This window comes from Camarhynchus parvulus, chromosome 2 (genome assembly GCF_901933205.1).
Source record: "Camarhynchus parvulus chromosome 2, STF_HiC, whole genome shotgun sequence".
Taxonomy (NCBI): domain Eukaryota; kingdom Metazoa; phylum Chordata; class Aves; order Passeriformes; family Thraupidae; genus Camarhynchus; species Camarhynchus parvulus.
The window spans coordinates 49,267,573-49,286,862 of NC_044572.1; the positions used below are offsets into that span (position 1 = coordinate 49,267,573).

The 19,290-nt window shown below is 36.7% G+C and overlaps 1 protein-coding gene across 2 annotated transcripts in view; it reads right to left on the minus strand.

Moving 5' to 3' along the window:
- Positions 1–477: 477 nt before the first annotated feature.
- PDCD6IP (programmed cell death 6 interacting protein) overlaps positions 478–19,290 on the minus strand; it is a 30,544-nt gene continuing 11,731 nt past the window's right edge. Inside the window, exons 5-18 of one of the 2 annotated variants that reach the window (XM_030971168.1) lie at positions 18,876–19,029; positions 15,591–15,691; positions 13,795–13,911; positions 12,747–12,969; positions 11,884–12,007; positions 11,074–11,251; positions 10,560–10,671; positions 9,322–9,491; positions 8,346–8,594; positions 6,922–7,056; positions 5,935–6,029; positions 4,504–4,636; positions 3,935–4,140; positions 478–3,062 (exon numbers count right to left, since the gene is read on the minus strand). In XM_030971168.1, the coding sequence (XP_030827028.1) occupies positions 2,897–3,062; positions 3,935–4,140; positions 4,504–4,636; positions 5,935–6,029; positions 6,922–7,056; positions 8,346–8,594; positions 9,322–9,491; positions 10,560–10,671; positions 11,074–11,251; positions 11,884–12,007; positions 12,747–12,969; positions 13,795–13,911; positions 15,591–15,691; positions 18,876–19,029 (2,163 nt within the window). In that variant the 3' untranslated portion in view covers positions 478–2,896. Of the gene's footprint in view, positions 3,063–3,934; positions 4,141–4,503; positions 4,637–5,934; positions 6,030–6,921; positions 7,057–8,345; positions 8,595–9,321; positions 9,492–10,559; positions 10,672–11,073; positions 11,252–11,883; positions 12,008–12,746; positions 12,970–13,794; positions 13,927–15,590; positions 15,692–18,875; positions 19,030–19,290 lie in introns of both variants that reach the window. The other variant, XM_030971167.1, reaches the window with a different exon arrangement.

Consider the following 19,290-nt stretch of genomic DNA (forward strand, 5'->3'; position numbering starts at 1 on the left):
CCCTTCACACAGCAATTGAAACAAGCATGGCATTACAAAGCCTTTAAAACAAAAAAAAAATTTAAAAATAGACTTCTTGGATTGCCCATGGGGACTGTTTATTTGCTGTTATTAGCTGCCCTTACAACCTCTTTTCTTGCAACTCATGCTTTAATGCCCATGATGCTGGGGGTCTCATGTAACCCAGCCTGAACACGAGTTCACAAAAACAAATTAGGAACACAAGTTTCTGAAGGCACAGAACCATTAAATCAATCTTAATCATTTCCTCCTAATATAAACAGTGGGAAATGCATTCCATCAGCTTTGGAAATAAACACAACTACCAGGATTTGAACGTGGCTGTTATTACCAAGCAGCTGTAGCTGATACGCCTTCATCACAGCACAAATGTTCTTGGAAGCCCATAACTTGTTTCCATCCTTTCCAAAACAACACTTGTCTGAACCCAAAGGAGTTGAGAAAAACACCATGAAATCAGGTTTTCTAACTGATTTTTTTAATAAACTATAGAAGAACAAGGTAACATTTCAACCAAAGTCATGACAACTGCATGCTTAAAAGCAGATACATAACATGTCTGGATTTTTCTGTTTTCTTTAGGGAAAAAAAAAGAGAAACTGAACATAATGCATAGATTTCTACACATATTCAAATAATAGACTAAAGCAAGCAGAAACACAACTGGAAAAAAATGTTTTGACAGTAATTCCAGATCTATGAGATTTTAAAAAGGAAATTTCAGTTCTAAGAATCTTTATGCTGGAACAAATGACTTTTTTTATACAGCATGATAATAAGTTTTATCAATTGAGGCACTAGAAACAAACTTACACAATAGCTCAAATGCATCTTATTTGTGAACTGAAAAACCTACAGCCCATGGCATACTAAAAATTAAGAATTTAAAAGGTTGCATTAGACTTGCACTTGCACATTGACACAGTGAAATTAGTGGAAAACTACTGTTTTTCCTGTTAGAATAAAATCAGGTTCTGATTGCTGTTTCCAAACAGTTATCTTCCTAGCTTTTTCTCATTGTCCTCGCTTGCCTCATGTCTTCTCATCAGGGGAAAAAAAAAAAAAAAACCAAACTGAGAGGTTTCTGTGCCACCCCATTTAGCAATGTTTCTGAAGAAATGCAAAGCACCTGTCTTTGTGCAGTGGTTTCATCTACGGTGCTGGATTCCCTTACTCCATCATGTTCCCCACATCACTGAGCTTCTACAGATTAACAGATTTGTTTAGAATTGGGTACTCAATAAGTTCTATAAGGGGTGCTCATTTCTACTTTTTGATCCACATTTTCTACGGGGGTTAGCGAGTATTAAAGACAAGGAATCTTCACACAGTAATCGGGATGATCACACAGCAAGAGGAACTTGAGACAGAAAGAAAGGAGCTCATATGAATACAAATGCTGCTTTCTTTATGAGGAAGAATATTCATGATCCAGTGAGGTTTCCACCCAGATGCTACAGTAACTGGCACCTCTAAACACCCTACACTACAACATACCTCAATATCTTAATCAGGCACTTTAATAGAAAAACAAAGGAGTAACTTTTTGTAACACAGGTACTTTTACAGTTATTCTGTAAGGCCAGAACATCTTCTATGAAGCATTCAGAAAATTAACTGTCCCACAGAACCAACTCTTATCAAGGGCTAAATGAAAGGAGAGTCCCCCATTAGACAAGCCTGTTAGAAAAAGAAAAGGCTGAAAAATGGTTAGCAAATATTTGGTAGAAGCCATTAACCCCAAACTTAGATTCTTCACTATATTATGTAAAATGCAGTGCAAGGTTACTTATCCCTTGAGATGATGGATCCAAAAGTAAACATTCAATGTGCTTTAATTCACAAGATTTTCTTTTCCCCCCACCCCCAAAAAAAAGTTTTCCACTGATAACAAGCTCCCTGAGGGAATACATCTATTTTTTCAAGGGAAAAAAAGCAATCATTTAAAAAGCAAACTGCAAAGCTCCAGCAATCAATAGTTGCCCTATTTTGAGCCATAATACATTTTCCACCACCATTTCTTTGGAAAACACAAGTTAGAACAACTATTCACTGGTCCTGTAAGAGGACCCTGACTTCCATTCTTTTATACAGTATCCTGCAGATGACAGTAACCATTCTTAAAAAATGGTAATAAATGTATTTCAGTCCAGTACACTTCAAAGTTATAGGAAAACTCTACCTGTAAGACTTCATCTACCAACCCTTAGAGGTTAATTATAGATTCTGTCACAAAAATACAGAATCATGGAAAAGAGGTGGAAATTCACTTGTAAGGCTAAACCCTTGAGAACTTCTTTGTTATGAAAGTCAAGGGACAAATGAAACAATCTACAGACACACAGAACACATTTTTATGGTAATGAGAATGCCAAGTGTTTAAACCGTTCTTAAGTAATTTATTTCTTTTTACTGATGATTTACAAGGCCTTGATTATTAGACAAAATAGCGTATTTTAACTAGACTAAAAAAAAATACAAACCAATAGAGTATAGAAGGAAATGCTATATGGTTCTGTAGAATATATCACACCCAGTGCACACACTGCTTTGTTTTTCTCATCTGAACCTATTTGTTACTTAGAGGATTTTTGCAAACAAATATTTTGGTCTAACCAAAATGTACTGTACTGCTTCAGACCACTGAATTAGGGTCGAATTCTGGCATTAGTCTATGGTCTAAACCACTGCAGTAGATCTTTCAAAGAGTTTAGTGTCATAAAAACTGATCTAGACATTTTGGAGCAGTTAACAAGAGACAGGAGTTATAGCTGCATACAGTTCAGTATGGTACACTAACAGAAGCTAGAAGTTTTAGTACACTTATTGCCAATTTCTCCCAAATTTTAACAAGCAGAGCTTCTTCGCAGAGACATTATTGCTGATAATAAGGCTGTTGAGGAAAAGGGTATCCAGGTTGTTGAGGTGGTGGATATGGTGGCTGTCCAGGAGTCTGATACACAGGTGAGGGTGCATATGGCAGATTATACTGACCATACATGTATGGATTATAGCCCATTGGCATTGGCATCTGGCAATACCTGTGTAGGGGGGAAAAAAGAGCATACCTGAGTTGAAAAACACTGGTGATGGTAATTTGCAAAAAAAACTCATTAGTAGATACAAACACACATGCAGTCTGACCCACAAATGCTTTCCTCCCATTTTGCTTTGAGTGCAGCAGGAAATGTGGTAACTTTCAAGGAGCAAACATGGAAACTATTACAGTGTGTGGAACAGAAATGCAGACAGAAGGTGGAGTAAAGGCAACTTGCTGGAACTAGAACTGATCTAAACTAATTCTCAAATGTTTAATAACATTGTGCATATTTCAACATTTGCTGAGCCTGCTACCAAAGGAGAGCACAGCTGCCTTCAATTCCTTGTGATGACACCAGGAAGATGGAAAAAAAGCATCAGAAGAAAGCACTACTCAACTGGAATTTTCTCTGTATTTTTCAGTATCTTCGTACCATACTAAAGACTTGGAAAATAAGATATGCCAACAGTTTTGAGATAACCACCACCAAATGATTATGCAAGTGTTGGCAATAATCAACAAACCACGGTTAAGGAAATGCAGCCCTTTTTTCCTTCTCCTTTAGAGGAGATGAACTGTAAACACTTAAAATGTATGCTCCCACAAAAGGTACAAGCAAATGATTCCTACAAGAGTTACATGATTAAACCGAACAAAAAAACCAAACAAACCAAGCTCAAACAAACAAAAAACCCCCCAACCAACCAAAAAACCAACCAACCAAAAAACTAACAAACAAAATAACCCTTTCCCTCAAACAGCAAACAAACCTTCAATTTTAACAATAACTAATGTTAAAATGTTACACACAAGAAAAAGTGCTTTTAAGTTACAGGATAACAAAAAATCAGCTTAAGTGTTCCTGCAACTTACCCTGGGTAACCGGGATAAGTTGGGTAAGGTGGTCCCTGTGCCTGTGAAGGTGCAGTGCTTGCTGCAGGTGCACTGGCTCCTGGAGTAGGAGCTGGAGCAGCAGCAGGAGCTGCAGCTGTTCCAGAGGGTGCTAATGCAGAAGGGGAACTGCTTGCTGCAGAAATCACTGGAGGTGGTGGCCGTGCTGGTGGCTGTGGTTTAGTCCCCTAACAAGAGAAAGTGAATTAAGCTGGAGCTTATTTATCGAAGTCTTGGAATCAAAATCTGTGGTTAATTCATTTTTATTTTTATTTTCATTTAAACAGACATTCTATATTTCATCTATACAGATAATACAAAGCATCTAAATGGCAGTAACCTTTTAATTTCAAATCTAGAAATGATGAACATGAATAGCACATAACACATCTCTCTGCAAAGCCTTAAGATTTTGCCCTCTATTTCACTTCCACACATTTCCAACCACACCACTATACTAAGGAGCAATACACACAAATTACAGATCAGTTTAGAGTTTTCAAGTACAGACCCAGTATTTTCAACCCCCTGATTCTGCAGCATGTATTTACCACCATGGTTCTTGGGGCTGGCGTAGGAGCGGGCGATGCTGCTGGCTTACTTCCTGCTGCTGGTGTGGTCTGATATGTAGGCAGCGGGATTGAGGGAGCGCTGGGCTCCCTAGCAATGCTTTGCTGCAAATCTCTGTTAAAAACAAAAGAGCAAACATGAAGCTTAATTTAAGAATGGTTTATTATACACTGCAGCCAGTTAAGCCAAAAAGATGCAGTGGAGTAAGTCTTATATTTAAAGTATGATCACTGAGCTAGCTCAAACTAAATTCGAAGCCCAAATCACTTGCACAGAAACCATCCTCTAGCCAACTCTCTGATTAACTGTTACATTTATTTTCTAATAATGTCTTTCGTTCTAACTCAGTACTGGGTATATATCACAACATTAGCCAGAAGAGTAAAAGAGCACAGCAAGACTCAGCAGAATGTTCTATCAACACTAACCCTACAGCCTTAACAGTGAACATAAACACAGCAGAGGTGTGAGATATTCAGGCCTCTGCCTTAGTTAGGCAGCCCAACAGCTTCCAAACTACATGAGTGTGGGAAGCCAAATAAAGGCAGCAGGGGCTGTAACTCAGACTTTGTTTACACGCACAGAGCCCAAATGAAAAATAACAATTCTACAAAGGATCATGTTTGGAAAGGTAAAAACTGAGGGTTGAGCAACCCATTTTTAAGATGGCAACTACATAGAACAACTGCATTTTCGCCAACCAAAATTTTAGTAACAAGTCCTCTTATAAAAGGCCACACTAAAGAACACTTAATTAAATGGCAAATCTTTTCAATTATGCTTTCCTCTTAAGAGAAGAGCCTAAAAATCACATCTGAAACATACTACACTAAGTCTGATCTCATATAGGGGAAAATGGCATCAAACACTCTTCCTCACATGAAGAACAAAATGTGCTTCTCTCCTCAGCACTGTAAGCTCTCCCCACATATCTAAGCAATGATAAAGTATGAGACTAGAGGAGACTGCAGAGCAGAAGTAGAATACCAATACTTTTCCCCCCTCACACTGAAGACATAGAAGCAAATCTTATGATGAAGCATCTAATTTCTCAAACTAAACTGACAGCAGAAGGAGAGTGTGGAAATCAGAAGTTCCTCAAAGGAAAGAATAAAATAACTAACAAATGCATGCCAAAAAGAATACAGTAAAATCATTATATGAAACATATTTGTGTTGAACTGCATGTAGGAACAATAGAGCAGACTTCAAAGTAGATTTTTCAATTTATTTCTCCTATCACTTTCCTAGGAGAGATGAGAGTAGGACTAGGATTAAAGTAAAGAAGTGATAGGAAGAATAGGTGTGCTAAGCCTTTCTCATTTCATCATAATAAACATGTCCCCAAAGATAAATTTCTGATAAATACTTTAACATTTCTGCAATGCTTAAACAAAACATTGAAATCTTACTTGAGCAGTTCATCTCTTTCAGTCTTTCGAGCAAAGATAATGTCACTGCACTTGTTCTGGAATTTCAGCAGGATTTCTGTCAGCTCATTGTAAAACTAGTAAAGAAAAATAAAAACAACAAAATCAATAAAGAAAAATAAAATCAATACTTTCAGACTCCATGCTGGCGTACTTCTACATACTGATCCAGCTAGTGGTCTTGTACTATTACAGTGCCCAGAACCTGTCATTCCATTAAGGTTTTGCTATTACATTCTATTTTACTTTTCAAACCCAAAATTTGTCAGCTGCTGTTGCCCCTCACTGTAATAATACAGAATTTTGTGGGGCTTTGTGTGTGTAAATATAAAAATAGTTTGGGATAACTAAAAAAAACATACTAAAACCAGAGCAAAACAAGATCTCTTCTGGTGATTAACTATTTATTTTTGTAAATGATAATTGTTGATTTTTAATTTTATTGCTCTCAGTTCCATGCATTTCATTTGTATAGATATCTCAGAGGTTGGGTTTTTTCTGTCTGATGAGCTATCAATAAACCAGCAAAAATGCTTAGTACAGAAGCCATAAGACAGACACCCAGATCAAAAAAAGCAAGCTAAATACAGGTCTCATTATTTCTCATGTATGCAGTAATAACATTTAAAACACCAATTTTATAAGGTGATTAAATACCATGGGAGAACAGATGAAAGAATTTCTCAGATAAAATAGCTCATCTGGGTGCTTCAGCATCATTTACTCAGCTGTAATTAACAACTTATCCTATTGCTCAGAAAAGCTTACTTTTCAGATAGGAACAAAGAAGCATTTCACAGCTCTTGAAACAATCAAAATTCAAGGAACTCGCTGTCCTCGCTTCAGTAGCAAAATCCTCAAAAATGCACTTGTCAGCTATCATGTCTCCAAAGTTTATTATGATTTTTGATTCACATCTCATTGTATACATAAAAAAAAGTCATTTCAATCCCTTAAGCATTACCATACCTTTGTGCCTTCTTTTAAATTGGCTACAAGTTCCACAAAGTTGTCATTTGCTACAGCTAAGTTCTTCAAGACTTCTTCTCTTAAATTAGATTCGTTGTTTGATTGTTTCATCTTTGAAAAATCCTGATGCGCATTCTTAAAAGAAGAGAATAAACAGTGTAAATAATGCAAGCTAGTTCCATGTAAGATTCTGTATGTTTTGTTTTCTTTTTCCTCTTGGTCATTGCTTCTGTTTTCCCCAATACCTGCTTCTCCTCATCTCCCATGCACACTGGACTTCCATACCTGCCAAGTGCAGTGACCATTATAATCTATATTTCAGAACTGTACATACATTAACTCACTGGCAGTAGGTATCAACACTTAATTACCTGCTCTGTTGTGGCCTGCCTTTAATAATTCTCAAGCTCATTCTGCAGACTGTCTTTCCAAGGCTACACTAATTAGGCTCTCTCCTGTACCAACTTCCCTTGATATTCATAAAATCATACTGAAAGTCAGTATTTTTAAGAAGCATTACTTCAAATTTCGTTGACATTGGCAAACTATTAAAAGGACAGGGAAGAGGAAAACTTACAGAAGGATCACCTATTTACATCTCATTTCTTTCAGGAAAATAAACAAGCTAACTTAAAAAGACTGTTTCAACTGCCAGAAGCCAACAAACTTGAACTCCAGGACATTCAAACATTAAAGTAATACCCATCAGGACTTTTTAACTATGTTGTGATAAAAAAAATCCAAATATAAAATCCTTGCTAAACATAGTGTTTATGGTCATTTAAAAAATTTTTTTCCCCTACTGGAAAAAGTGTCCATCGCTACTCAAGCTGCCATTATCTTTTCTCCAAGCACTAAGACCTCCTTTTTTGCCAGATGTTTCAGGTATCCATCTGATAAATAAAGACTGAATTTATAAATAAACTTTGAGAAATGCTATTAAGTTTTACTTCAAAGAGCTCTGCACATACTACAAGTCAAGCATATATTGTAAAGAGCAATTAGGAATAAACCAAGCTGTACTTCAGAGACCAAGATGTCTTCTAGTAGACATTAAGGACACATCTCCTGTTATCCCAGGACGAATTAAAATAGAGTGAGGGGAAAAAACCAAAAACCAAAAAAACTTTTTAACACACCACTTAAGCTTCTTTCAAGGACAAAACCATCTGCAGAATTGTGCTAAGAAAAGGTCCAAGAGAATTTACACTGGAGCTGTAGGGAGAGCCTGCTAAACATTCCCATTTCTTTCTAGCGAACACAAAGACATCTCTGTATTTTTCAGTGATCGAGGCATAAAGGTGTATCAACTGACATATGACAGAATAAAAAGCAAAACAGACTAGAAAGCAAAGTGAGACTAGACAGGTAGAAGTATCATTGCTCTTAGTTTAGGAGAAAGCAAAACATGCAAAGTGTTGTACCTGAATGTTTTTGAGAAGTTCTTCCTGCTTTTTTAGGGACTCCTGCACTTTCTGTGTGTAACTTCCATAAATTCTGTCCAACTCAGTCACAGAGATAGCCTCCTCATTTATAGCACCATCCTGCGCAAGTGCAGTCAGGAATTTGCTTGTCATGTCAAAATTTACAGATTTCAGGTCATTTTCCAGTTGTTCTCTCTCCTTCTTAACTTCATCCAGACTGGCCAGCAAAGTTCTTAAGACATTAACAACCTAGACAATATAAATGTCCTAAGTTAGCAGGTTTAGAGGTACTATTGGGGAAGTTTAACCTATTAATAACTTGTTTCCATCTTGCATTCCTCACTGATACTGGCAATATTTCTGCATGAATATTTGCTTATGAATGTGTTTAAAAGTGAGAAACCAGGACAAAATATGACCAAACAAAAGATCTTCAATCATTTCTCAATCTATATTCTTCTTCCACAGGTTTGCTTTTGCTGCATTACTGCAAAATGTTTGGGTTTTTTTAAGTTGATCAGACACCTTCCAGTAAGATATTCTAAGATGGCAGCAAAAATCACTGACATAAAATCATTACTATGAGAAAAACAGTAATATTGCTGTAGATCAGCCACTAACTTCTTGGAAAGCAAATTGGTGTAATTGCCTAATATTTAAAATAAATTTTAAAATACTGAGCCATGTCTTATGTTGTCCCAAGAACCTGAGCACTACATCCCACTTCCCTACACAACAAAAATACTCATTACTCCTTTTATAATACTTTGCTGTCCACGGTGATTGACTTTGCTCACACCAAATGTAATAAACTATGCTCAAGAAGATTTTAAACACGAAGACAACTTCTTTTCCAAGTGTTAGTTACCTCATGTATCAACTGAGACAAACAAATCAAATTACCAATTCAAGCAAGTTTACTTTGTTAGACAAATAGCACTTCTATTCAAAATAGAGACAGATTTCACTGCTTTACCTCATTTCCCTGTAGTGTTTTGGCTGGGTTGGCAGAAGGTATGGCAGCGTTGAGTTCTGCCTCTGGCTTACACAGAAGCGCAATCGTATCCCGGTGAGTCTGATAGCGCTCCTTCACCTGCCCATCTGCTTGCACAGCTTTATTCAAAATATTATGGTAATTGGCTCCCTCTGGGGGCAGGAGGAAAAAAAGAGTTTATATAATTTCAAAATTTGTTCCATCCAATCTTGCACCTGAGCAGTTTTTTTGCTTTTCAGCAAGCCATCATACATTTTTATAAGCCTGCACAATATGTAAGACTTTTATATAAATTTATGCTTCCAAATTATGTTTTAAAAAGTGCATAAACTAGGCACCTATAACGATTCTCCCATGAAGCATACAAAGGTATATGAATAAACACTGCTTTGAGCTACTCTGCAGATTTAAACCTCTGTAACTTTGCAAGACCAAGTTAGTGGTATCAGTCCCTTGTTAACATCAGTAGACAACACATATTAGGTACACAGAAAACATCATATAGTGGTGGTTTTAAGTAGTTTGACCTAACTGCTGGGGAAAAAATTAAAAAACCCACCAAATTAAAGAGACAACACACGGATGGAAAAAAAATATGTTGACAAATTGAAGAGGCAATTGAAACTAGATCCTTAGGAGGGCAGACATTTTACATTTAATTTGCTTTCTGAAACTTTAGTATGCACATGCATGAAGCAAAGTGACTCGGAGTCCCCAGACAGTGCGAAGGAGAGCTGCTTTATTGCAAAAACCAAGCCTTTTTAAGCAGTTAGCCAGTTATCAGTTTATATATTTTCAAGACACAACAAGCCCAAGTCAATCAACCCCCCTACGCCAGCCACAACGTGGACATGTGGCAGTCATGCAGCACACCTCTCATGTCTCTCTACCCCTATTCCAACTGAGTCACTCTCCCAGAGTTCCCTTCTATTTAGCCTAAGTAGCCGAGCCATGATTTTACAAGGCCAACAAGACCCTTATTTCATAAGACTTTATGCAACATGCATGTACACACCAAAAGTGCAAAAGCAGCAGGAAATTCCCTTTGTCACATCCTCCTTCAGCTCCAAGCAACAGTGCAGAGCTCAGTCAGAATATTTTGGCATCACCTGCCTCAAACTGGTATTTGTGTATTTAGAGATAATATCAGAGCGCTGAAAACTACTTAAATTTACACTCTGGACATCTTTAGAACCCAAAGCATGAAACATGGACTTTACCTGCCCTCAGAGGCTTATAGAGCTCATTGGACGGTGTTCTCTGCCAGCGTTCTTTGAATTTTGCTCGCAGGTCATTGTCTGTAGCTTCTTCTTCATCTAATAATCTCAGAGACTGCAAGAGTAAAATGTTACATGCATTATGAGCTGTTTTAAACATAAAACAGCTTCAAAATATGTAGCTAGGGTAGAAAACAAAAACTGCCTATACATTCTCTTAAAATATAATTTGACAAAAAAAAAAAAACGGCATGAAAGGGACAAATCACTCAATTTTCTTTAGAATGTTCTTTAGAACTCCACCAACTTTTTTAAAAAGAAAATATTTGTAAGGAAACATCCACATGTGACAGCACAGTTTTTGTATGGGCTGAACACTTAAATAGCATACTTTGAAAGTGTTATTAAAGTTACAAGCATTTGAATAATTATGCACTTTTTCTACTGTCATTTAAAGCAAAGTATTCAGTGGAGATGTATTTTAAGAATGTTTTAGTGTAGTGGGTTTGGGGCTTACTTCATCCAGAATTTCTTTGTTCCTTTGCAGCAGTTCAGGCAGATCTTTGATCAGCTGATCAACAGTCTGAATTCCCCCCTGCTCAATCACGGACTTGGACTTGTTCAAAATAGACTGCGGAACAGTATCACCAGACACATCTTCAATAGCAGCAGGAAGATTGAGGGAAGCCAACACACTGAAAAAGTAAACATGCTAAATAAACAACTTTTATCCTGAAAATAACACTGCTATCTGAACAAACAAACAATCACACAGTCAATTATAGTGGAAATGGAGTGTAATGTATGCCTAGGCTGAAATTTCAAACATACACCTCACTAAAAATACATTTACGAGCTCTTAAAAAGCTAAAGAATACCTAGCCTTTTAGCACTTACAAAACACGGCAAACATTTTAGGTAGTGACTGGTAGACAAAAGAAACAACTGCTTTAAGTTACACTGCCATCTCTCAGCTTGGTACAACTTTTTTATAATTATTTATTTTAAAGAACATTTTTTTTAATGACCATTGGAATATGAAAATCCTTCAAGATTAATGGTACTGGTTCTGACCAGGTGTTGGACTCCTAAAAAATAAGGGAAGATGGCAGAAAAATAAATACTACTTGTTTTTAATAAGCTTTCAGATTTAACACCTACAGAAAAGTAGCTCTGAATCCCCCTGTTACGGTTTAAATTTGCCAGCCTAACATACAGTAACGAAAAAACACTGCTATAACCTGCATATCTGCAGGCTGCAAGGCACCCAGGGCTTACAAGCCGTGTACAACTTCACTTGAGAAACTTCACAAGAAGGCATATTTACCCATTTGCCAGATTTGTGGCTTCTCTCATCTGGGCTATTGACCTGTTTACCAGATCTGCCTTCCTCTGGTTATAAACACTCACAGACTGTTGCACTTGCAATGGAACCATCTTCTCAAACAGGTCTGCAATTAGAGCAGTATAAATTACACAAGCTGCATTATGAAACTAAAAGCACAAACATCTTCACAGCTTTTTTGTATATATTGTTCTACCGAGACTGACCTAAACAGTTTAAGATACTTTTCCTCCTACTCCCCAAGATGTCTTAAAAACAAAAATCAATTTTTAAAGGCCTCTAGAGTTCAGTTTTTAAGGCTGAATTGAGTTTGAAATAATTTAAAGACAATATATTTACACCAATTGTAGGGTTACAAATTAGATTTGCCTTAAGGCTTCATTTCTAATTTTGTTTCATTAAAGGAAAAATATGAGAAAGTTAAGAGAATTTTTTCACAACTCATCTGTAGAGCCAACAAACTGAAATTTTCCAACTTTATAGGAGACCAGCAACAAGGTTAGTTAATATTGCCTAACTTGGTACTGTCCCCTACAGAACTTTTCCTTCTGAAATTAAAAAGATTGGTTTAATATAGAAAATACAATTGCTGAGAAAATCTTATAAAGATCTTTAAGAGAATTGTACATTTCAGGTAAGAATTTTCAACCTGTGCTTTATTACACTTATCATCAAGAACAACAACAACAAACTGGAGAAGAAAACCAGCAGTTTCAAAAACACAGCTGTACCCATAACAGAATGCAAAAAGGAAATGTTTATTTTTGCATGGTACAAATGAACTTTGTTGACCATGTGTTTCACAAGGTAACAATTACCCTGTGCACTCCACACACTTTGCTTACCAGTGAATTTCTGACTGAGTGGAACAACAACTGGAGTAGACTTCACAAGACTGGCTTTTCCAATGGGCTCCAAATCTTTCAGGTCAGGAACCCGATCATGGTAAATGAAGTCATTGTCTTTCTTGGCAGCTGCAAGTGCACGATTGATTTTGTCAACCAGATCTTTAACGCTTATATATTCATCGTAGCGAGATGCCACCGTTTTCACCAAATCTGCTGCATGCTAAAACAAAATTTAAATACAGTTAAAAAGCAACTTATCTTTCTCCCTTTCATATTAAGAAAACAGGTGAGCATACAAAAAAGAAGTTTCAAGTTCCATCCTGCACGAAGTTGATAAATGCATAATGGTAACTTTCAACATGTCAACACGATCATGTTATTTAAGTCAAATTTCCTGCATACCAGTAGATACACAGTGTACATGGATCTTCACTATCAGATAAAGGAGCATTTCACATATTTATTTTCCAAAAATAAATTTCCAGGGACTTGAAGGAAGAAGTTCATTTTAGCAATTTTTTCTTCTTTACTGCATTTAAAATATGAGATGACCTTACTCATTACAACATCTGAGTCCCTCTAGAAACCAGATATATGGGGAAAAAACTATGAAGACTAAAAAGAGAGCTGTTTGTACAATTTTTTTAAATTACTTAGATTTAAGGCAGGATATCAGCAAAAGAACTAGGTCTAGATCAGGTAGAATTTTAACCTTCGGGGGATTTTTAAAAACATTACATAGGAAAATTTATCAACAAATCTGTCATATTAGCTGTACTTAGATATGAAGCTTATGCAAACACAAAGATAAAGATTTAACATGTCAAGCAGTATCAAATTACCCAAAAATCACTAAAACACATCTTTACAAAAGTTAGAGGGGTGCCTTTCATTTTTGCAGCTCATCATAATTCAATTCATGTGATAACCAAGCTCAACAACTTTTGAATACATTCCATTCTTAGTTATTTGGATTTCAAAACTCCAATCCAGCTTTCCAGGATTAAAAGTTTTTCCATATTTTTCAGAGAAGAAAGTTACTCACCTGTAACCTCCCAATTTCTTCACCAAATTTCTTCTGTTGTTTTGCCAGGATAGATTGATGATATTCTGCATTGGCCTGCATAATGCAGTGCTTTGCAGCCAGAACAGGAAACACCTCCTGGAAATAAAAATACTGACCAGGGGAAAGTCCAACCACAATAACCACCACAGACAACATGGGATGCAGGAAGAAAAAGGAAGAAGAAAAGGAAATTAGATTCACCCAATTAATGGTTTAGATAGGTTAAAACATTAGAGGTAAATGTCAGAGATCATGTGGCTTTGCATGGATTGAATTTTTTTTTTAATCTGCTGTTGCAAAATTCTTGGTGCTCATTATTTTAAATGAACTATGATTTAAATCCAAGCCATGAAGTCACAACATTTACTTCAAAGATAAGAAATGCATGCATGTAGTAGAAAGGACAGTTGCAAGAACACACCCCAATACCCCCAGACAAAGCCAAGACAGCGTTCTTAAGAAATGGAGGTGGGTGGAAAGATAGGTCTTCTAGGGGTATTTTGGTTTGATTGGTTTTTAATTAAACAAAGTAATTACACTTAAAACAGCAGCAGGCCTATCAAGAAAGCAACTACAATTATGAAAGAACAAATAAAGAAGACCAGTGACTACTGACATGGAAAGCAACTTAAAAGTCATTTTTAGACTTTATGTAAGTGCACTTATCTTTGCAGGAGTACCAACCAAGACATGAAGAAAACATTACGCTGCAGCGCACAGTACAGACATGGTCTTAGATCAAGGATTTGGCCTTACTGTTTTATTTCTTAAATCAAGGAGCACTGGAAAACCAGAGTGATGTTTTAAAGACCTCAGTAAACAAAGACCTGCTTCTTCACGTTTCTGCAAATTTGCTGCTCCCCCAGAGATGAAAAAATAACATTAAAAAAAAGGGTAAATTTGGGAGACAAAGCTGTCTGGAAGGCCTTGCAACTGGAGCTTGACGCATCCAATCAACCTTCACAACACACTCCTAAACATGTAACTGTGTTCAGAGCTGGTGTTAACCAGCAAACCTTATGCTCTTCCAAATAATCTCACTTGACAGATTAATTTGCAACTGGAATGAGGTGCAGATCTACAGCTTAGAAAAGTACAGAGCAAAAAAGATAATGCAATGGCTTTATTATATCTCACTGCCTGTCAAAATCATCATGAACATAACACCTATGTGGGAAACACTCAAGGAACACGAGAAAGATCTTTCTACCTCTTCCAAAATCAACAGCATTCAAATCACCAGTCAAGATTAAATTGGGATATTTTACAAGTATCAAGATTGCTTCGGGGCAGTGCAAGATAAGGCAGGCAGAAGACACACACTGACTTCCAGTCATGTTTTTCACTAACAGGTCAGTGAACAGTACCTCTGTATTCATGCTGTACCCAACATGAGAGCAAATTTCACATGGAAACACTGAGACTAAAAGCCAATTAAGCCCAAATAGAAAGTGTTAGTTTGAAAACAGATTTAGTAAGGCATTAAGTTCTAAGAATGCATCCCTAAATAACACCATAACCATTTCAAGTTTACTTTAATGAAATGCATTACAAATAAATGCACTTCATCTAATAAGATCGATCTTAGTAAAGTAACCCCACACTCTTTTCGATTCGCCCCCTCGATTCTTCACTATTTTTCAAATTACAGGTTCATTTTCCTGGAAAGCAGCTTGAGAATATACATTTTAAGTGTCCTTCATTAAGTACATTGTAAACAATAACAGTTACTCACAATAACAACAAATCCCACATTATTTCCATGAGTTACTAACCTTGGGCAAAGTATCTTTATATTGACACTGTTTGTAAGCATCACCATAGTAATCTGCAGCTTGATTTGCTAGTTTAGCTATGATACCATCTTTCATTTTATCTGCGGGGAGAAAGAGAAAAAACAAAGAACAATTAAGATAATCATCAATTTTTACAACTGAACAGGTGATTATTTCATCTTTAAACAGCAATAACTGCATTTCAAGTGTACAGCTTTACATTACATCTCAAAGGTGGGATCCCATTCTTCCCTCTTGACATCCAGCAGCAGTTTCCAGAATTTCTACTTCAATTATGACACCCAAGGTTCAGTCAGTTGTACAAGAAATCTTTTGGCAGCTGCAAGCATTTATGCAGGATTAACAGTGATGCTTTACCTCAAACCATTGGCAAGCTGCCAACAAAAGCCACAACGGTCCCACTCATAACTCTGGCAGCTTGCTCCCAGCCCTTCCTTGTGCCAGCACAAGCACTTGTGCAGCAATAGCCAAAGAATTTAGCTGAAATCTAGTTAGCAAAATAGGTTTTATTTTCAGCAGGATCTGTTCCTAACCCAGCTCCATGTCAGGACTCTGAAAAACTGCAATAGAGAAGGGACTGGTCATTTCCATTGAAGTCCACACCACTGTTAGCTTACAGCAAATACAGAAACACCACTCCTAGACATAAATAACCACAGCTCCTCAAAGTCATATCCACTACTTCCTATCGGTGCATGCGCCTATCTGCTGTGGCATCCCCTGCCTCACATCTTCATCCTGCTTCTGAAGCCAAAGCTGCTAGAATAGGAACATTCTGCAACTCTCTATCTTCTTTTATAAAGGAGGTATGCACTATTGGTAGTGCAGGCTGGAGATTATCTCCTTTTATAAAAGAGATCAAGATAACCTCTGGCCTGCACTAGCCAATTCAGCCTTCCAAGACAAGGAAGGCAATCAGTGCAAACGCTGGCTGTCCACTCTAAATAGCTGCCCTTAGAAACAAGCACCCAGTGACCCTTAGGTACTGACATACTGATAAGCACGATTGTGGACTATGGGAGATTAGGAATACTGCAGAGTATGTTTATCTGCCAAAATTCAACTAAAAGAATTCCCTAGTGGTCTGCTCATACCAGCATATTCACACATCTATGTACAACATTTCAGACATGAGCTGTGATATACTATATTCGGCTTCTATGAAGTAAATATGTTTAAGGTATGCCAGGAAGATCTTTTCACTGCAGAACATGATTTACAGGACAAGCTGGGAGAAAGTACCTTATGAGATATATCACCTTTCTTCTTTGCTAGAGTGTTCCTGTCTGGTGCAGAACATATTTAATAAAACCAAACCACACAAAAAAAACTAAAATAACTTTCCTTTCTAGCCCCACCAAATGTGCAGTGGTTGCACTTCCTTACTATAGCTGGACCATTAAGAAAGGAAAAAATACTGGCATATTAACTGCATTTCCATTAACAAAGAAAATGTTAGAAGAGACTCATTTGTCCATGCGGACAACCCAGAACATATCTTCACCATCAGAAGCTTTAGTTTTTACTCAAGTATCTTTAAAATATCACAGCTACAATGTAAGACTTGATTCAGAACAGCAAACATGTTCAGACTTCAAGACAATTAAAGAAAACATTAGGAAAGGCTCAGAAATCAAAATAACTGGCCTGTAGTTATGGAATGAAGTTAGATATGACTGACCAATTTGGCTTTTGCCAAACACTTCTACTTTCTTTTAACTTCTAAATAAACTCAGTTCTATCAGAAATGCCATTGTAGCTGGTAAGCTGATAAATGGACTATCTCACATGACAGAAAGCCCAGAAAATTCCAAGTAAGGTAAACAGTCAATGCAGCAAGAAGCCTAATTTCTGTTTTGAGATCTAACTTTGAAGGATTTGCACTTGAAAAAACAGGTTTTGAAGGTAATCATGTCGTCAAACATGATTCTTCACAAAATGTCTTTCCCCGCAGAGAAAAGAACCTAAATCCAGCAAAATCTACAACCTTCATAATGAGATGATTATTAACCTTACTATCTTTAAAACATTTTCAGATTGTGGTCTTTTAGGAGTAATTACAAAAATCTTCATGTCACTGTGCACACCTGGGATTTGGATTAGCCTTGTTTTGTCTTTTTCATGTTTTGGAAAAGAAGAAATCGAGACAATGACAACCTATTTGTCACGCAAAATGAAGGAAGCACCCGCTCTGTTCCTGAAGGAAACATTAAGGTCATTTGTTGTATTAACTTATTTCAAAGCAATGTCCAAATACCCAGAGACTAAAACACTACTACCAGCATGATAAAGAACAAACATAATTTATCAGCTGGCTGAAGGATGACAGTTTCTTGTTGAGCTTCTCCTAAAAGCAGAAAGGCTACAAGAGTTTTCAAGTATCTTCCCTGTGAAGACAAGAAACATTGCAGTTCAGATAACCCACATCTTCCTCCAAAGTATTCCAAATCATGTCAGGAGAGAGAGCCATTTGTGGGCAATCGCATTTGACCGCTATGTCCTTAGTTCTACTTTTAAGTATCTGTAACTTCTAGATGAAGAACTTGTTCTGAACAAAGAGAGAAGAGCAGAAGAGTAAGAAATTTTGTATCAGATAGTACCATTCCAAGGAAAATTTCTTTGAAGCCTAAGTTCTCTAATTGTTGTATTAAGATAGCTAGACTTTGAATGTGTATTTCACAATCAACCCTTAACAGCTAGGGGAATTATTTTTGTTCTACCTGCAGAATTTCCCTTTCAGAGATCAACTGGGCATTCTAAAATAATTGGTCAAAGAGTTTCTCTGTTAAAAGCAGGAGCAACAAAACAGATTTTGTTTCCCTTCAACTCTTAGAAAATCTCATTGGTTTCTAGCACAGTCATTTCTTTCTAAATTCTCATGAAATCGCTCCCTAGACAGAGGAGTAGGGGAGTACTTGCAAAACCCCTTATGCACCATTTTTAGTACTCTCAGTTACTTCAGAGAGTCTTTTGTGTTCAAGGAGGAAAGGGAAAAAATGTAATTCAGTAATATCATTTGTAAAGAAAAAGATAAAAAAGCAGATCAGAGAACTTCACTGTCAGGTGAACCTTAGACAAATTCTTAAGGGACATCTGTATTTTGTGTTTAATGAACTGCAAGGTGCATGGGGAGGATCAGAAAAGGCAAACATAAAAACTTCTGAAACACCCCCAACAGACACTTAGTAACTTAAAACACTTTTAAGTTTTTGGGGACAAGCTGTAATATGCCCTTAAACATAAAAGCCAAAAACTAAAATATACCTCTTGTTGCTTTCAAAAAAAAGACTTCTTGGGCTTGAGCCAGCATAATAAGACTGAGAGTCCCAACAGTATCTGGAGAGATGTCCACTGTAGGTTCTCGATTCAAGGCTGACAAAACTGTGTCTTTAATGTGTTGAAAAGCACCACTAGCAAACTAAATAAAACAAAATAATATATTATCACCCATTCTTTTCATATGCATTTTCCCACTAACAAATATAATACATATAATGTTTGTTTTAGAAAGTTTCTTTGGTGTATGGTCTCCCATTTATTGTTTAGCCACTAAAAACAACCCCTTGTGACCTCTTGTTCTTGTAGCCACTTACAATGAGACCATTATCATAACAGACTATAAATAATGGTATATTGGTTACACCTAACAGCCTAAGATTTTAACACATTCCAGAAAGAC